The sequence below is a fragment of the Podarcis raffonei genome, chromosome 6 (genome assembly GCF_027172205.1).
Source record: "Podarcis raffonei isolate rPodRaf1 chromosome 6, rPodRaf1.pri, whole genome shotgun sequence".
Classification (NCBI taxonomy): Eukaryota; Metazoa; Chordata; class Lepidosauria; order Squamata; family Lacertidae; genus Podarcis; species Podarcis raffonei.
The window spans coordinates 1661497-1678762 of NC_070607.1; the positions used below are offsets into that span (position 1 = coordinate 1661497).

At 41.6% G+C, this 17266-nt stretch overlaps 2 protein-coding genes across 8 annotated transcripts in view; one reads left to right on the plus strand and one right to left on the minus strand.

Moving 5' to 3' along the window:
- Positions 1–11034, plus strand: part of COLGALT2 (collagen beta(1-O)galactosyltransferase 2) — a 57740-nt gene extending 46706 nt beyond the window's left edge. For both annotated transcript variants that reach the window (XM_053391089.1, XM_053391090.1), the window contains exons 8-12: positions 1546–1652; positions 2930–3062; positions 3518–3645; positions 4384–4590; positions 8960–11034. In XM_053391089.1, coding sequence (XP_053247064.1) covers positions 1546–1652; positions 2930–3062; positions 3518–3645; positions 4384–4590; positions 8960–9236 — 852 coding nt within the window. In that variant the 3' untranslated portion in view covers positions 9237–11034. The remainder of the gene's footprint in view (positions 1–1545; positions 1653–2929; positions 3063–3517; positions 3646–4383; positions 4591–8959) is intronic.
- A 2842-nt stretch (positions 11035–13876) lies between these two features.
- RGL1 (ral guanine nucleotide dissociation stimulator like 1) overlaps positions 13877–17266 on the minus strand; it is a 133264-nt gene continuing 129874 nt past the window's right edge. For all 6 annotated transcript variants that reach the window (XM_053391086.1, XM_053391087.1, XM_053391082.1 and 3 more), the window contains one exon: positions 13877–16614. In XM_053391086.1, the coding sequence (XP_053247061.1) occupies positions 16427–16614 (188 nt within the window). In that variant the 3' untranslated portion in view covers positions 13877–16426. The remainder of the gene's footprint in view (positions 16615–17266) is intronic.

Genomic DNA, 17266 nt, shown 5'->3' on the forward strand with positions numbered 1-17266 from the left:
TTTTGCCTTAAAAGGCTTGGGCTAGGTGGGAAACTTTTTCCACCCACTGTTTACTAGTGGTGGTGGAGTGTGTATGTGTTTAAAAAATAGTAGGATAAACCTTGAGTTCAGACAAAGTAGGTGCCAATGTGTTCTTAGTCCCAGCAGAAGACCGGAATAACCAAAATGCATGCGCATCTTGGGGAAGGGCCATACCTCATAAGTACAGCATGTGCTTTGTATTCAGGAGGTCTCAGTTTTAATCGCTGGCATCTCCAGGTTGAACTTCCTGAAATCTTGGACAGCTGCTGCCAGACATTTACCTGATTGACATAAAGCTGAGTCAGAGCTAATTTAGTCTTGGCTGTTGGCTTAGTCTTTGCTTTGTTTGAACATCAAACCCAACCAGGCAGACTAACCCTTGCTCGATTTCTGTCAGCAAACTAAAGTGAAGCCAGGATTTGTTGCGGGTTTACAAACCTTGGCTTTTTAAAACTATGGTTTAGTGCAGGAGTAAGGCCCATGGGCCAGATGCGGCCCAATTGCCTCCTCAATCCGGCCTGCAGACGGTCTGGGAATCAGCATGCTTTTACATGAGTAGAATGTGTGCTTTTATTTAAAATGCATCTCTGGGTTATTTGTGGGGCCTGCCTGGTGTTTCTACATGAGTAGAAGGTGTCCTTTTATTTAAAATGCATCTCTGGGTTATTTGTGGGGCATAGGAATTCGTACATTCCCCCCCAAAAAATTATAGTCCGGCCCCCCACATGGTCTAAGGGACAGTGGACCGGCCCACGGCTGAAAAGGGTTGCTGACCCCTGGTTTAGTGTTAAGCAAACTATGGTTTGTTTTCCTAGACCACACACTCATCAAGCCAGAAAGTCATGAGGAAAGAACAACTGGAAAACAAAACCAAGCTGTGGGGAAACATGCTATACAGTGGTACCTCGGGTTAAGTACTTAATTAGTTCCAGAGGTCCGTGCTTAACCTGACACTGTTCTTAACCTGAAGCACCACTTTAGCTAATGGGGCCTCCTGCTGCTCCCGCGCCGCCGGAGCACGATTTCTGTTCTCATCCTGAAGCAAAGTTCTTAACCTGAAGCACTATTTCTGGGTTAGCGGAGTCTGTAACCTGAAGCGTATGTAACCTGAAGCGTATGTAACCTGAGGTACCACTGTAGTTTGTTTTCTTGCTTGGCTGTAAGGTGATGTTATTCGTTGAGCAAACCATGATTACAACATGGCTTAGCATTATGTGGGAATGCAGCCACAGTGTAGATAATAGTGAGGTAGGAGTCAGTTAAGGCAGTGTCTTATGTTCATACGTTCAAGTGTAGAATTATCAACTCTTCTCCCAATTAATTTGAGTTCTTAGCAGTTTTTTCCATTTCAAATTTACTTTTACACTTGTTTGAACAATTTATTTATTTTTTTTACTTCTTAGGTGGTGATTATATTTTGATTATATTGATAAAAAACACCCATAAACTTTTCAATTCTGCCACGCAAATGTCCCATTGCTTTGTTCAGATTTGCACTGAACCTCCTGGCTTCTTTCTCTGTAGATTTTTATGATCAACCTCAAGCGCCGGAAAGACAGGCGGGACAGAATGCTGCGAACTTTGTACGAGCAGGAAATTGCAGTCAAACTAGTGGAAGCTGTGGATGGAAAGTGAGTAGATGGTTATGGTATTTTGTCTTTTTTATTAACGTGCTGCCATTTGTGAATTATAAACACTGGATGATGTAAAGTTTGAACATTCTGCCTTGACAACCCCACTAGATTGTTTTCAGTGCTGTGAATTAGATGGCTAGCAGAAATGGAGTGTGTGATGCATCATTTGCCAGTGAGTAGTAGTGTGCTATCAGAAGGGAAGGCTTCTCTGAGCCACAGATGAGGGTCTCTGCATGAGGTCTCTGCATAATTCAGCTGCTCTGGCCTTTCAACTAGCCTCTGCTGAGTGTGGTCAGTTTTGGTGCATCTCTCTGAACTGGGGAATTGGAGCAGAAGAATTCCCTGTTTTCAGAAGAAGCTGCTCATGGTCTCCCTACATCCAGTCTGATCAGTGGTTCATACAGATGCACAGAGGAGAGGCTCATCTGAGGACAAGTTATTCTGACTCTTACAAGTTATCTAAACTGTTTCGGGTTGTAAGAGCAAAGAGGCTCTCAGAGATCTGCAGTATATTTTGATGCCCAAAAGATTCTCAAGTTGGCCTTTTCTTTTGATACTCCTGTATAGCTTGTGAACTAGAATATTGTAGAACCAAATCTTAATGAGTTCAATCCCCTGGAGAAATGGAGCGCTATCGGGCTGTTTGCATAGTCCATATTTCCCTAAGAGCCTCCATGGGAAATTTTTGCTGTTAGATTCCTGTACCTGTTGTATTTAAATCCACCTCTCTTAACCGAAATGCAGTTGTTAAGTAGAATTGTCAAGACAGTTTCATATACCCAAAGCTTTCTATAATTGCACAAGAGACCATTGTTCTAAAGAGAATGTTGATAGCAGGTTTCTTGCCTTTGGCTCCAAGTCAAGTAGCAGATACCTTCTCATATGCTGAGATTTGCTCTCCTCTCACACACAATCCTCTTGATTAGCAAATCCAAGGCCATGTCAACAGCAGGTTAATCTTGTTAAAGCTCTCAGACTAGAAAGGAAGAAATGACTGGGCGGGAGGTGGTGGGGTAACTACTTGTAAAGGTTCATCCAGGTAAAAAAATATCCTGCAAATAGAAGACTAGCATTATCTGGAAGAAAAGTTATTGCCACTTGGTGCAGGTTTTCTATTGGCAGAGAGTTTTTAACAGAAGAGAGAATTTAAATGATGTTATCCTTGGAGTCTAAACTGGTGCAGTCCATTCTACCACTTCATTCTTCTGCATGCATTGACTTTCTTCATATCCTGAAAACCTATGCTTAGGTGACTTAACCCTTGTTCCTTGCAGAGCATTGAATGCAACCCAGCTGAAAGCTCTCAACATAGACATGCTTCCTGGCTACCAGGATCCTTACTCCTCAAGGGTGCTGACTAGAGGAGAGATTGGCTGTTTTCTTAGCCACTACTATATCTGGAAGGAGGTGAAGTCTTGTCTTGATTGTAATTATCCTGGGATGTATGGGGAAGTCTTTTGAGAGCCTGAAAATTAGATCCCTGTCAGTAACAAAATGGCGGCAGATGGAGGCAGGGTTTGGCATAATCAGCTGACAACTATTGACATTTTATGTTGACATCTAATCTTTTGAAATTGCTGAATTATTTGCAAAAGCAATTTACATCTGGCACAGAGTCACCTGCTTTGAAAGTTCTACCCCCTTGGCCCTTTATGTCACTTTCAGAGCCTCAAAATAATCAATAAGAATTGTAATGTTGCAACAGGTAGATGGATGTGTAGCACAGATGCAGCTTAAAAGAATTTGGCATTGGTTCTGCATCTGGTACAGTTTCAAGCTGTCCCACAGCAGACAATACAGCTCCAGGCACCATAAGTAGAGTCAATTTCAGTTACTTTCCTCCCACAAACTATTCCTTTAAGGTGGAAGACAAGGAGCTGGATAAAGTCCTGGTAATTGAAGATGACGTGCGCTTTGAGCACCAGTTCAAGAAGAAGCTCACAAAGTTAATGGATGATATCGAAAGAGCCCAGCTTGACTGGGAGCTCATGTAAGTAGTGGTCTTCTCTCATTTTGCCTGTGAAAGGTCTTCTCTTCCTTCCATGGAGCTTGGAAATGATCCATAGGTGTATCTATAAAAGCACCTAACACTGAAATAGGAGAGAAGTATGCCTAAGAATTGATCAGCTCTCGCTTTAGGAAAGTGGAGGGAAAGGGTGGCTTTTAGGAGGTTTCATTGACTACCACATGCAGATGTTCCCCCAAAGTCTGGAAATTAAGGCACACTTTTTCAGGAAGTTTGGCCTTTTACTTAAAGCAGTTTATTTGTAGACGGTCCCTTAATTGCTTACTACCAGTGAAAACTGATTGGAAAGTGTCTGATTGGTTTTGGCCAATGTCTCATACAGAAATGCGCCAGGCAACCTCTACTAGATAGGAGCATTGGTCTCTCATTTGCTTTATAGCCCCACTGGGCTGCCCTGTCTGGAGATGCAAAACTCATTTTTAAGACAATTTCACTTGGGTTTTGAGTTTTCTTTCTAATATTTATAGCAGAACATGAACTTACTGTCATGAACTGTGTGTGACTGGCTGTTTATTTCTTAGATCTCCATGTTTCTTTGATAAAGCTCAAAACAGCTTCCATGGAGCTCCCAGTGGTTTTCTATCCAGGCAGTGATGAGGTCCACACATGCTTGGATTCAGCTTCATGGGCCTACATACCTGTGACATGTATGTGAACGGAATGTCAGTTCCATGGCAGAACCACCTGTCTTTTTCTTTCTAGATACATTGGCCGGAAACGGATGCAGGTGGAGCGTCCAGAAAAGGCTGTTCCCAATGTCATGAACCTTGTGGAAGCTGATTACTCTTACTGGACGCTGGGCTATGCCCTCTCCTTGCAAGGAGCCCGGAAGCTGATAGGAGCCGAACCTTTCAGCAAGATGTTGCCTGTTGATGAATTCCTTCCAATTATGTACAACAAGCACCCAGTGTAAGTTTAGTTGCGCTGGTTGGGTTGTATTGGACTAGTTAGCTAGGTTTGCACCATACTGCATAGCACTGTGGTAAGCAAGCATCTGCCTCCTATTGGAACCTGGGTTACTCAACCAAATTCGGATTGCATTTATTAGGTTACCTTCTCAAATAGTCATTGCGGAAACTGCTGCTACAACTACTTTGGGAATGACTTTGTAGATGCAGAGAAGGACTGTTTGTGAGAAAGGGACAACGAGGGGATGAATGGGAAGAAAGGGGATAAGGCACCTCTATCAAGCAGGCATATTTCCAGGGAGAGCAAGGGAATAGGTCACAAAGGAGTTGATTTGAGTCGAGACCAAGAAATAGGTGGTGTAGATGACTTAGTTTTGACATTACAGGAGCCAGAATCCAGTACCAAAAGAGTATTGCAATTAATTCAAGAATTTGGTCAAGTTGCGGGATTTAAGCTGAACAAGCTGAAAACTAAGGTGTTAGAGAAAAATTTAACAGTAATTGAGAAAGAGAGGTTTCAGAAGGAGACAGGATTAACGTTGGTTAAGAAAGTGAAATATCTAGGGGTCCATATGACTGCTAAAAATGTGAATTTATTTAAAGATAACTATGAAAAATGTTGGATGGAAGTGAAAAAGGATTTAGAAATATGGTCAAAACTGAAGTTATCACTGTTGGGCCGAATTGCTGCGATAAAGATGAATGTATTGCCTAGGATGTTGTTTTTGTTTCAAACATTGCAAATTTTGGACAAGATGGACTGTTTCAAGAAATGGCAGAGAGATATTTCTAGATTTGTCTGGCAGGGCAAGAAACCTCGAATAAAATTTAAGATTTTAACTGATGCTAAAGAAAGAGGTGGATTTGCCCTGCCAGACCTTAAACTCTATTATGAATCAGCCGCATTTTGCTGGCTGAAAGATTGGCTGCTTCTTGAAAACACATTTTGGATTTAGAAGGCTTTAATAATGTTTTTGGATGGCATGCATACTTGTGGTATGACAAGGTTAAAGCACATAAAGCCTTTAAAAACCATAATGTCAGGAAAGCACTGTTTAATGTCTGGATGAGATATAAGGACTTGTTTGAAAATAAAACGCCAAGGTGGCTGTCGCCAATGGAGGCTAAGGCTCTGAAAAAACTCAATATAGAGGCCAAATGGCTGAAATATTGGGAAATTTTGGAACAAGAGGGAGATAAATTGAAATTGCAGAGCTTCGACAGTTTAAAAAATAAAGTACGAGACTGGCTTCACTATTATCAAATAAGGGAGGTTTACAATTTGGACAATAAAATTGGTTTTCAGGTGGAAAAATCAAAATTGGAAACAGAATTGTTAGATCCTAAAACTAAGAATTTATCAAGAATGTATAACTTGCTGTTGAAATGGAATACACAAGATGAAATGGTTAAATCTGCTATGATTAAATGGGCACAAGATGTTGGATATGACATTATGATGGCTGACTGGGAAAAGTTATGGACCATAGGTTTGAAATTTACGGTATGTAATGCTTTAAGAGAGAATATTATGAAAATGATATATAGGTGGTACATGACACCAGTCAAGCTTGCAAAAATCTATCACTTGCCCGATAATAAATGTTGGAAATGTAAAGAAAATGAAGGTACATTCTTCCACCTTTGGTGGACGTGCCCAAGGATTAAGGCTTTCTGGGAGATGATCTATAATGAAATGAAAAAAGTATTTAAATATACTTTCCTGAAGAAACCAGAGGCCTTTCTCCTGGGCATGGTCAGCCAATTGGTGCGAAGGGAGGATAGAACTTTTTTTATGTACGCCACAACAGCAGCAAGAATACTCATCGCAAAGTATTGGAAGACACAAGATCTACCCACCCGGGAAGAATGGCAGACGAAAGTGATGGAATACATGGAATTGGCTGAGATGACTGGCAGAATCCGGGACCAAGGAGAAGAGTCGGTGGAAGAAGAGTGGAAAAAATTTAAAGTATATCTTCAAAAATATTGTAAAATTAAGGATTGTTAGAAAGATGTTGGAAAAATAAAATTATATGGCTTTGGTAGAAATGATATAAAGGATTAAGTAAAAATGAATTGACGAAAGATTGAACGTAAAACTACAATATATTAAATCAAATTATTAAGATAAAAACAAGGTTGGAAGGATTTGCTGAAATAACAATTTGAATTAGAATACAAAAATGGGAGGTGTGAGGAGGTCAAGGAAATAAGTAAAGGAAGAAAGTTATGTAAAGGTTTAATCTGTTTTATTTTTGTTTTTTGTTTTTCTCTTTTTTTAAAATGATTGTACTTTTTCTGTCTTTTTTACTTTTTGTCTTTTTTCTCTTTGTAACCTTCAAAATTCTGAATAAATATTATCTTAAAAAAAAAGAAATAGGTAGTGTAGATAGCAACAGAACTTCAGACAAATAAGTGCGTCTCTCTCCTTGTGTGTGTAATGTGATCCTCTTGATATCTTTTGTTGGTCAGTTAAATTTTTAAAATTAAAATATGACATGAGGCAAGTGCCCTGTGATAAATGGACTCCAGTGGTGGTGTGTTCTTTTGGTTTATTTAACACACACCTCTTTGCCCAGGCGTCCCCAAACAGCAATGCTGTACTGTCCACATGACATTTTATTGTATTGATTTGTTTTAGCATGGCTGTATTAATCAATGGTTGTTAACCGCTTTTAGGATTTTAAAAAATGAAATGCAGTCTAGAAATGGTTTTAACAAAAATTAAAATATGATGGGACGGTGGGAGGGGTATTATTTCCCCAGAGAAGCACATTTGGTGCCATTTCACCTTTGGTGTGTTTTTGGCACCAGGTGCAGACTTTTTATTTTCTCCAGGGTTTATAAGAACTGCTACTTTTTCATTTTTTTTGTATGTTTTACCTGTTGCTCAGTTTTCATTTTCGATTCTGTACATCATTTTTTAAAAATATTGGAAACATTTTATTATGTTGAAATGTGGCATATAATACATAAAAAGTCATAACCTTGGTAAGTTATCCCCACAGAACCTGGAAGGAGCAGGTTCACAGCTTCAGAGGCTCCTACATTCAGCAGTGTCACTGGAGACTCAGGCAGCCTCGGTGGGGAGGAAGCACAATTCAAATTTCTGAGCACAATTCAAAGTGTTGCTGTTGACCTTTAAAGCCCTAAATGGCCTTGGCCCAATATACCTGAAGGAGCGTCTCCATCCCCATCGTCCAGCCCAGACACTGAGGTCCAGCACCAAGGTCCTTCTGGTGGTTCTCTCACTGTGAGAAGTGCCGTTACAGGGAACCAGGTAGAGGGCCTTCTCGGTAGTGGCGGCCGCCCTGTGGAACGCTCTCCTACCAGATGTCAAGGAAGTAAACAACTATCTGACGTTTAGAAGACATCCGAAGGCAGCCCTGTTTAGGGACGTTTTTAATTAATGATGTTTTAATGTATTTTTAATCTCTGTTGGAAGTTGCCCAACAGATGGGCGGGGTACAAATAAAAAATTAGTAGTAGTAGTAGTAGTAGTAGTAGTAGTAATAGTATTTTCCCATCTCTGGCTGATTTGCCAGCTGTGTCCCCTTTTGGACAGAGAAGACTTGACCGCTGTACTCCATATTCTGATAATTTCGAGTTTGGATTATTGCAATATGATCTACGTGGGGCTGCCCTTTAAGATGATTTGGAAACGTCAACTGATCTGAAATGCAGTGCCCAGATTGCTGGCTGGGTTTTTGTTTATATCTCATATGTTTTAAAATAGTTGCACTGGTTGCCAATTTGCTTTCAGGCCCAATTTAAGGTGCTCGTGTTAGTGGTAAAGCCCTAAACAGCTCAGGCCCCAAACACCTGAAAGGCCATTTCCTTCCCTACAGATCTTCTTTGGTGCTGAAATGGTCAGGGTGGCCCGCTGGGGACTCTCCCACCACCCTCAGAGGATTGGGGGGCTGATGGCTCAGGAGAGGGCAAAGTTATGGAACTGCCTCCCAACAGAGGCGCATGTAGCACTTTCGTTATGCAGCTTTTGACAAATGCTGAAGATGCCCCTCTTTATTCTGGCTTCTGATAGTGGAGATGTATATTTTTAGGACCCACCTCATTTCTGTGATAGTTAAGTTGTTTTAAACTGTTTTTAATATTGTGTTTTAATTGTGGTAGCCTGCTCTGAAACCTTAGGGTGAAGGGTGGGCAATAATAATAGTAATACTACTACTTCTACTACTAATAGATTGAGGCTGAGTTCACTGAAGAAGTGATTTTCTATTGAACAGCTCTGACCTATCTGTTATGAAATATGAAAGACAAAAAATATCTCCATGGCTTTAAAGTGTAGTGCTAAAATGCTCCCTTTTGTATCTGTGGCTATGCTGACATTGTTGTTTTCTCCGCTTTAGTGCCAAGTACATGGAATACTATGAACCTAGAGACTTGAAAGCCTTCTCTGCTGAGCCTCTGCTGGTCTATCCGACACACTACACTGGGCAGCCAGGATACCTTAGCGACACAGAGACATCCACCATCTGGGACAATGAGACCGTAGCCACTGACTGGGACAGAACCCTCTCTCGGAAATCCCGGCAGCAGGGCCAGATCCACACAGATGCCCAGAACAAGGATGCTCTGCCACCTCAGCCCTCTCTTGACGCAGCATCTGGAAGGGATGAGCTATGACTGTTCACTGGCCAAGGAACCCCTGACAACATTGGCAACAGCTGGACTTGCCTCATGCACCATCTTTTGACCTTTCAGAGATATTAACGTTTTGTCTAAACTGGCAGATGCAGTCATTTTGAGCTGACTGGTTTTAACTGAACAAGAGTCTCCTGTTTTGTAGGAGGAACGGCTGAGCCTGACTGAGTCAGGTTGGCAGACATCTGAGAAATACTGTATTGACAGTAGGCCATTTCCCCCCATGTCTGGGTTTGAACCATGGGACCCTCTGCTGAGCTGGAGGACTCTAGAGGGCAGCAAGTTTACACTCTGAAAGGACAAAGCTTTCATAAACAATGTCTTTCTACACTTGTGTAGAATTACTGTATTTATAAAGATTAATATATACCGAGGAGAGGTTTAAAGGCCCTTCCATGTTAATTATTGGATTGCTGCCAGGCTTTGTCAACCACCTTCTCTGAGAGAAATCGTATAGGGAGGGGGAGACTGTCAAAGAGTTGCTGCCAAAAATTATCCCGTGGCTTTATCTATCTGAATTACAAGTGGATCTTTATTTTGTCTATTGTGAATCCTCGAAGGTGCAAATAACTTGTATTTATTTATAGATACAATGACTGGTGTGGTGGTTACGAAGAATTTCTACAGCAACTTCCAACCTGCAAAATTATTTGTAGTCCTTGATCTACAAAGTCTTCCTCACCACAGTCTCATGGGAGCGAAGATGTTAAATGCTAGATCACACAGCTTCAGCAATCAGCGTTAGTAGGTGGTTTCCTTGTGTAAGTGAGCTTTTATAGATTAAATCCTACAGAGAGAATTTAAATATCACCTCACACATGATGCTTGTTCACACATTCAGCAGCAGCACAAGAAATCCCCTACTGGCATATGCGAGTAAGTGTCTCTCTGACTTCTGCTGCACTTGTGACCCAGCAGGAATTTGAACCCAGATCTCTTCAGATCCATGCTGAGCACTTATATATAAATGAGGCAATCTCAGCTCTGGTTAAGATCCTGTGGTATTCCCTTCACAACTTACAGCAGTTGTCTCTGTCTCCCAAACATTGCAACCTCCTTCCAGCCTCGGGCACAGATACCTTTTTAAAAACTGAAATATTGTCTGGAATAGTTGTCAAGCAGGTGGTCATCAGAACAGAACCCTGCCTCTCCCATTTTATATGGAAAGAAGGGTGAATGGTGAATGTAAACTGAGATGACTATAACACAATGTCTTGGGGGTTTTTTGAGAGTGAGCAGTCTTAAATATCTCTTGACTGCTAATTCATTTTTAAAATAGACAGGCAGACATTATTTGTTTCAAAGACAACACATGAGGGCTCCCTTTCAACATTGTACCAAAGACAAATCTCTGGTTGTATCAAGCTTGCTGATCTCTGTTTTGTTAAGATGATTTAAACTGTTTGCATACTCAATTCTTGTCTTTGTCACCCCCATCATGAAAAGCACGCTTGTCCATTTTGGGATGAGCTGATACCCTCCCTGTTGGACAGTGTCTCAACACACTAACATCACATCTTTAGAAATGCACCAGAAGTCAAGTGGCCATTTAATTTTGTAATGTAGACTTCAGAGTTTGAAGGGAAAATCATTACTGAAACAAAACTTTTAAAATAAAAAACTAAGGGAAGAAACTATATGTGCTTAACCTGCTGTAGATGCTGAACACACGAATTGTTGTTCTTAGATGGAATAACTGTAGTATCCTGTTACACTCTTTCCTGAAGGGATGATGTTGCTGCTTATCAGCTGGTCTGATAATATATAGCAAGTCAACTTGTCTGTTGTCATGTCTTTTATTTGTGACTTTAAATATTGGCAGTATGGTGTGATGTGATCTGATTGGGCACTCCACAGTCCAGCTGGAGTTTGTCATCTCTGCTTTGAAAGATTAATGACACCTGGTAAAACTCCTTTGGTCTTGAAATGGCTTGGAGGGAGCAGAATCTTGTTGCAGGAGCCAGCTGCATAGTTCTTACTCAGAACTCCAAGCCTGCATACCTGGATATCTCTGACGATGTCCCATCCAGGCACTGAGCCTCAGATGTGCTTAAGATTCAGCAGGGTTGGTACGTGTCTTCAGCCCTGGTGTGGTGGGGCTGCTGCAACTGGCCACTTGGAGGAAAGATTATGCTGCAATGATACAGGTAAGAGTGGTGTGCCCCTGCCATATCTTTCTCTGTGGTGGAAAGAAGAAGGTGCATAAGCTAATTGATATCTGAGCACAAGGGGTTTTGATCCTTGCATTACCTCAGCAGTGAATCTGCTGTTCCTGTGCAATCTCATCTTACGATTCTCACCATGGATGCATGCACTTCCTGTTGGTTTGGAATTGAACTATGTAGTCTCGTTTGAAGCACTTAGTACTCTGGGTACAGACGCTCTGGAGAAACGAGAACTGATTGTTGAAAAGTACAACCACACTATGGAAGTAATTTACCAATTGGCCCTAAATTGTCTGCTTACAGCAGGGACACGGAATTGACAAACTATTGGCCAGACCTAGCCCATGAAGCTTTTCCAACCAGCACACAGTCACCCACTCTCTTCTCAGCCCCACCCCTATCTTCATAGTGGCAGTGATCAAAAACACACCCCATACAAATGCAGTTGTTAAACTGGCTCATGGAGGAGATGGATCCCTTTCTGCATGGGCAAGGTGTGTGCATTGTGTTGTGTGATGAGAACGGGGCTCTCCTTCCTCACCATACAGCAGAGAAATGATGTAAACTGTGCCCGTACAGAATGAGAGCAGGATGCCTTGATGATACCCAGCTGCTATGTTGCAGCCTACCCTGGCTCTAGTTATGACGCTCTGCAGTGTTTCCTAAAAATGAAGTCACAAAGCTGTAGCAAGTTGGCATTCCTGCTATCCCACAGTGTCCAAAGTAGGACAAAAGTTCAGAATATAGCTGGGAAGACTTAAAACTGCAGTAAAGAAGGGAGGCTAGTTTTGTGTTTCCTGGTGCATATTTAGGGAGCCATGAACCTTGTTCTTGGAAAAACAAGTCAGTTTCACTTGATTTTTTTGTGGTTTTCCTCCCCCTTCCTCAAATCCCATTACAATTATCCATAACATTGATGGATGGGAGTGGTGGTAAAATAGTTTTTTTCTGGTATAGCCCAGGATTGTTTAAATGCAGCACAGGAGTTTGGAAAGGGTACAAATAAAATGGGAGCGAATAGGATCATGACTGTCCAGGGCTCTTAGGGGTAGGGCAGGCATTCTATATTATACTCTCATCCCTAGGAGAGTTCTTCAAAGAAAGCAAAGTTTTGTTTTCCTTAACAACGGATGTTTCTAAAATCTTAGCGCAATGTGTTTTCACTCAAGTGAATTGCTAGGAAGTGATGCAGGGATTTTCATGGCCAGCTTCTTGGGGGCAGAGTAAAGTTCCATGCAGGTCCATGCAAACACAGACATAATTTAAGGAAATAGTGGGCGGCTTTCATTTGGTAGTATTCAGTGTTTCCCAGATTGAAAACAGCACATTTCCTTCTTAATTGAAGAAGTAAAAGGAATCTTGTGAAATCATGGAAATGATTATGAGATGAAGCTCTGTCCATTGGAGAGGGACAGCACTCATCAAAAAGCAAGCAAAGCTTAGCAATGTATAAAGGGGTGGGGATCAGAGGGAAAATTAAGAGCTTAGAGAGTGTCCATGAACAGGAACTGCTGTGAATGTGATATATTACTCCAGCAAAAATTATCTGAACTCTCTTAAGGACAGCTTGATTGATTACACAAATCAATCAATATTATTTACTCAGACTGCCTAATAATATGTGGTCACTTGCAAGCCACCAATTTGTTCACACCAACTGTACAGCCTCATGAGCAAGTCAACAAACTTAGATGTGCCTAGTTCTTTTACATATTAGGGAGAAAGAACTTCTTCTTGTGACATGTAAGGTTGCAATGTCTGAGCTGGATTGTGGCTCAAGTAATTCATTCTGAATGTCCTGATTTCATTAACATTATTGTTAATAACATTACTGTTTCAGTAAGCTGGAATTAATTCACTCTCAAAAACTCAACCCTATGAATGTGATGTCTGATATACACCAGCTATTTCTGAATATTTGCTGTTGGTCTGCTATCCAATGATACTTCATTTCAGCATGTGATACTTTAGTCTGATGTGTAAGATCATACTTTGATTGGCTCAGTGGTAGTGCATCCGTTTTGCATGCAGAAACTCCTGGGCATCTTTAGGTGGGGCTGAGAGACTCCCCCCCCCCCCGGCTGAAACCCTGGAGAGCTGCTGTTAGTCAGTGTGGACAATGCTGAGTTAAAGCACTTCTGTGTAGAAGGCAGCTTCCTTTGCTCCTGTGGTTCTAATGCTCAATGTGTGCTGGAATCATGCTGGATTGCTGTTATTGCCAAAATCAAAACTCTTGAGATTCTAGAAAGTCCAAAGCACTTGAATTATGAGGTGATTTCATATTTAAATCTCAATTTGAAATTCCACATCAAAAACCTGGCTTGTGAAATAGTTGTGAATTCTGAGTATCTTCAAGGATAGGTTGCTGATGAAAAACCAACAGTGAACTAGTTTAAAAAGCTTAGCAAAAAGGGTGTGCATTAGAACCAAAATAAATGAAACTCTTTACACAGCAGCTGTTAATAATTCTCGCCTTTGTTTAGAAAGACACTTTATCATCACAAGCTTAACAATATAAAAATCTAGCTGATTCTACAGATATATACAGTCTTGAGTATGTGCATATACTTACACACATAACACATTTGTTGCATTGCTTCTTTCACCAGAAAACAAAGAGAATGGATCTTGGTTTTTGAAAATCCATCTTAACTCTGGACACTTTTAAGGCTCAGTTTTGAAATAACCCTTCTCTCCTCTAGACAATAACACTGTGCAGGGATTTAAACTAAGTAAGCCAGGAAAGAGTGTGTCTTGAAACAGAAAGAAGTTTCGCATAGTGCAAAATGCATTATCTGATAAGATCAGATGGTTTTTCAAACGCTTGACTGGTGAGCTGTTAGCAGCAGCTGTGTATATTCTTCTAAAATAAAGTTCAGTGCCAGAGCAAACCAAGTCCTGCATTCTGTGATCCATATTAAATGGATGTGCATGACTGCTCTTACTTCACAGAACTTCATAGAACTGCTGGAGCATATTTAGTCATCTCTTGGGCACCTGAAATCTCACTAGGCATTACCCATACACTTTTTCAGGTACACCTCTTGTGGCAGTAATGGCCAGAAACTTGCTTTTTTATTCTTAAAATGAAAGGTGAGATGCTTTAGGAAGCTGAATTCTGCCCCAGGGTTCTTCGTTGCTTCTGCTGAAGTGCATTGTATATCTGGCTCTGATTATGATCATGTGGTATGGCTTAATACATAGGCCAGGGTCCAAAGAATTGTGAAAGCACTGCCATGATCCCAAGGAAACAGGATTTGTTCTTCTCAAACAGCAACACTCCCATCCCCTACTGCATGGCAAACCATATTTAGCTTCTAAATAAATTTATGGTATATATTGGAGGGCAGAGCAGAAGAGAGAATGAGAGACACACGCTTTGCATCAGGTCTTTGGATCCAGGCCATATATTTTAAAATTAGTACTACAAATGAAGCAAAATCCCTCCTTCCATGTGTAACTAAGGCTGTATCGTAAGCATCCTTACAAGGAGGTAAGTCCTATTCACCTTGGGGCAACTTTCTGCCGAGCAATCGCTTGGAGAGCTGCCATTCTAGTTTGCTTTTGGAAAGAGGCATTGGGGGGGCACCCCACAGTCTGTTCTTGTAAAGGAAAAGGTTGTTCCAGCAAGCAGCCAATGAGGTAGCAGGGGCAGATGAGCAGGTAAGAGGCCAAGAGGCCACAGCTGCTGAAAGGTAACCAAGGAGGAGAAGGAGCCTTATCTCCAACCAAGAAAAAGTGGAAAGGCTGCCACGAGGCCTCCTCCAATCTCTCTCTCACTACCTTGCCAGCCACCTATCTTCACTATGGCTTTGATTTCAATCTTTCCTGTGATCATACATCGGCTAGCATGTGCTCTGAAAGGTGTCGTCACTGAACATGTGGCCAAAATAAAATAGCAATGTGGTGCTCTAAAGGTGGCTACCTTATTTATTCCTTTAAGGATATGCCACATCAGGAAATTACTCAGGTAAAGGATGTCGTCTAAGAGAAGGGAGCTCCTTTAATCATTAACAAATTCCACGAGGCTGTGGTATCCTCAAATGCTGGCTACTAGTTACATTTGGCCTTTTTGTTTTGTTTTTTAGACTGACTATAAAAACGTGGTTAAATGGTTTGCTACAATGCCAATATGGCTGAATACAGGTAAACAGCTCCACACCTGGAAGGGAGTCAAAGCTGCACACTCCAAAGAAATAGACTTTGACATTCTTTCGATAAATAGGTTAGCAAAGCATAGGAAAACTAAGTAGTGGCATTAAGAAAAGTAGTATGCATTTATATTGTCTTTCCCGCCTTCTCTCTCCCACACAAGAGAACAAGGCCTTCAACTGGATAGTATTTGCTTAATGTTCTGTAGGAAGAAGGGGGTGTATTTTTCCAGCTTAGATCACAGAGTTGGAAAACCAGCACAATATGAAGCTGCACTGCGTGGGGTTAATATTCCAGGAGAATGGTACTCTCTCCTGGTTTCAGCAGCTCTGTTCCTTTCCCTAAAGTTAGCAGCCCAGCAGGTAGGAAACAAACCATCAGTCCATCCACACGAGCTTTCTATCAGTGCCATTATTTGGCCAATGGTCAAAATGATGCTCCTCCACTTCCTCCTCCTGTAAATTCAGGTGGAACTGGTGGAAGAGCTTTCTTCCGCTTGTTAAAAAAGAAAGGAGGAAAAGAAAGTATTCCCAATTAATACTGGCATAACAGAGGTTGGAGAGTCATTGAAGAGGATTGTGAAGTTTGGGTGTACTGTACTTTTCATTCCTGGTAGAAAGTGGCCATCTGTTCTTGGAGGCTGTGCAAAAAAAGAGGGGGGGGGTCAGGGAGTGCCTGTAGGCTGTTTTGCACTCAGGTCCATTGTGTATCAAGGCATGCCTGTTAATAACAAGTGTTAGCTTTGTATTCCCAAAGCTGAATACTGACACAATCATTTGTGAAGATGGTTGCAATAATGGATGGCGGCAACGGTTGCTTTGAACCCCCATCTGCCTTGCATTGACTTATCCATCCTCAAAGGGTGATCTTGCTGTTTCTGTGGCTCCAGCAGCCCTTCTTGTTGGTCCGAGGGAGAGTCAAGCTGGAGCGGCTCCTCAGTTTCACTTCCCTGTCGAGGGAGGGTTTTTTCCGCAGGATGAAGTCAAAGTTCACCTGGCTGTTCATGGCGTAAAAGACATTCGCGCTGTCCGGGATGACTAATTCTGCAATTCAAGGAAATAACAGATGGTAAAACACTCCCCTATTTTTTAGTACAGGAAGCCCACAACTTACCTACTTTTAACTTTTGCGCATTCAAGCTTTATGCACTTGGAAAAAAACATTAATCCAGGGGGAGGGAGGACTATGGCAATCCCACGCGCCATTGTTAGCTGCTTGAGCATGTTCATTTTTGTAGGAAAGTGGGATACAAATAAAATGAATGAATGAATGAATGTGTGTTGACTACACACAATTTTGCCTTTAGGCACAATCCCCGGAACATAACCCCTGTGTAAGTTGCAGGCTTAGCACTGTCTTCTCATGGTTTGTAACAAAGAAAATTTAACAAAGAGCATGGGTGAGTCTTGCAGGATTCTCTGCACTATGAAGCTAACAGGAAAATGTCCAGCATAATGAGGAGCAGGGCGACCTGTGAATGGCCCCTATAGTGCAGGGGCCAGCCCTCTATGATCCCTTACTACATGGGCACTTCCTTTTTTGCCCTCGTAGCAGGTAGGCATGAGAGTGTGATATTTTGATTGATCGAATTACACACAGAAGGGTCTGTGGGCCTCTCTTCCAGCATTGCAGCCCTGGTGCAAGTTGCCTCCTTTCCCAGGCTTTGAACCTCTGAACGAAAGATGCCAGGAGATC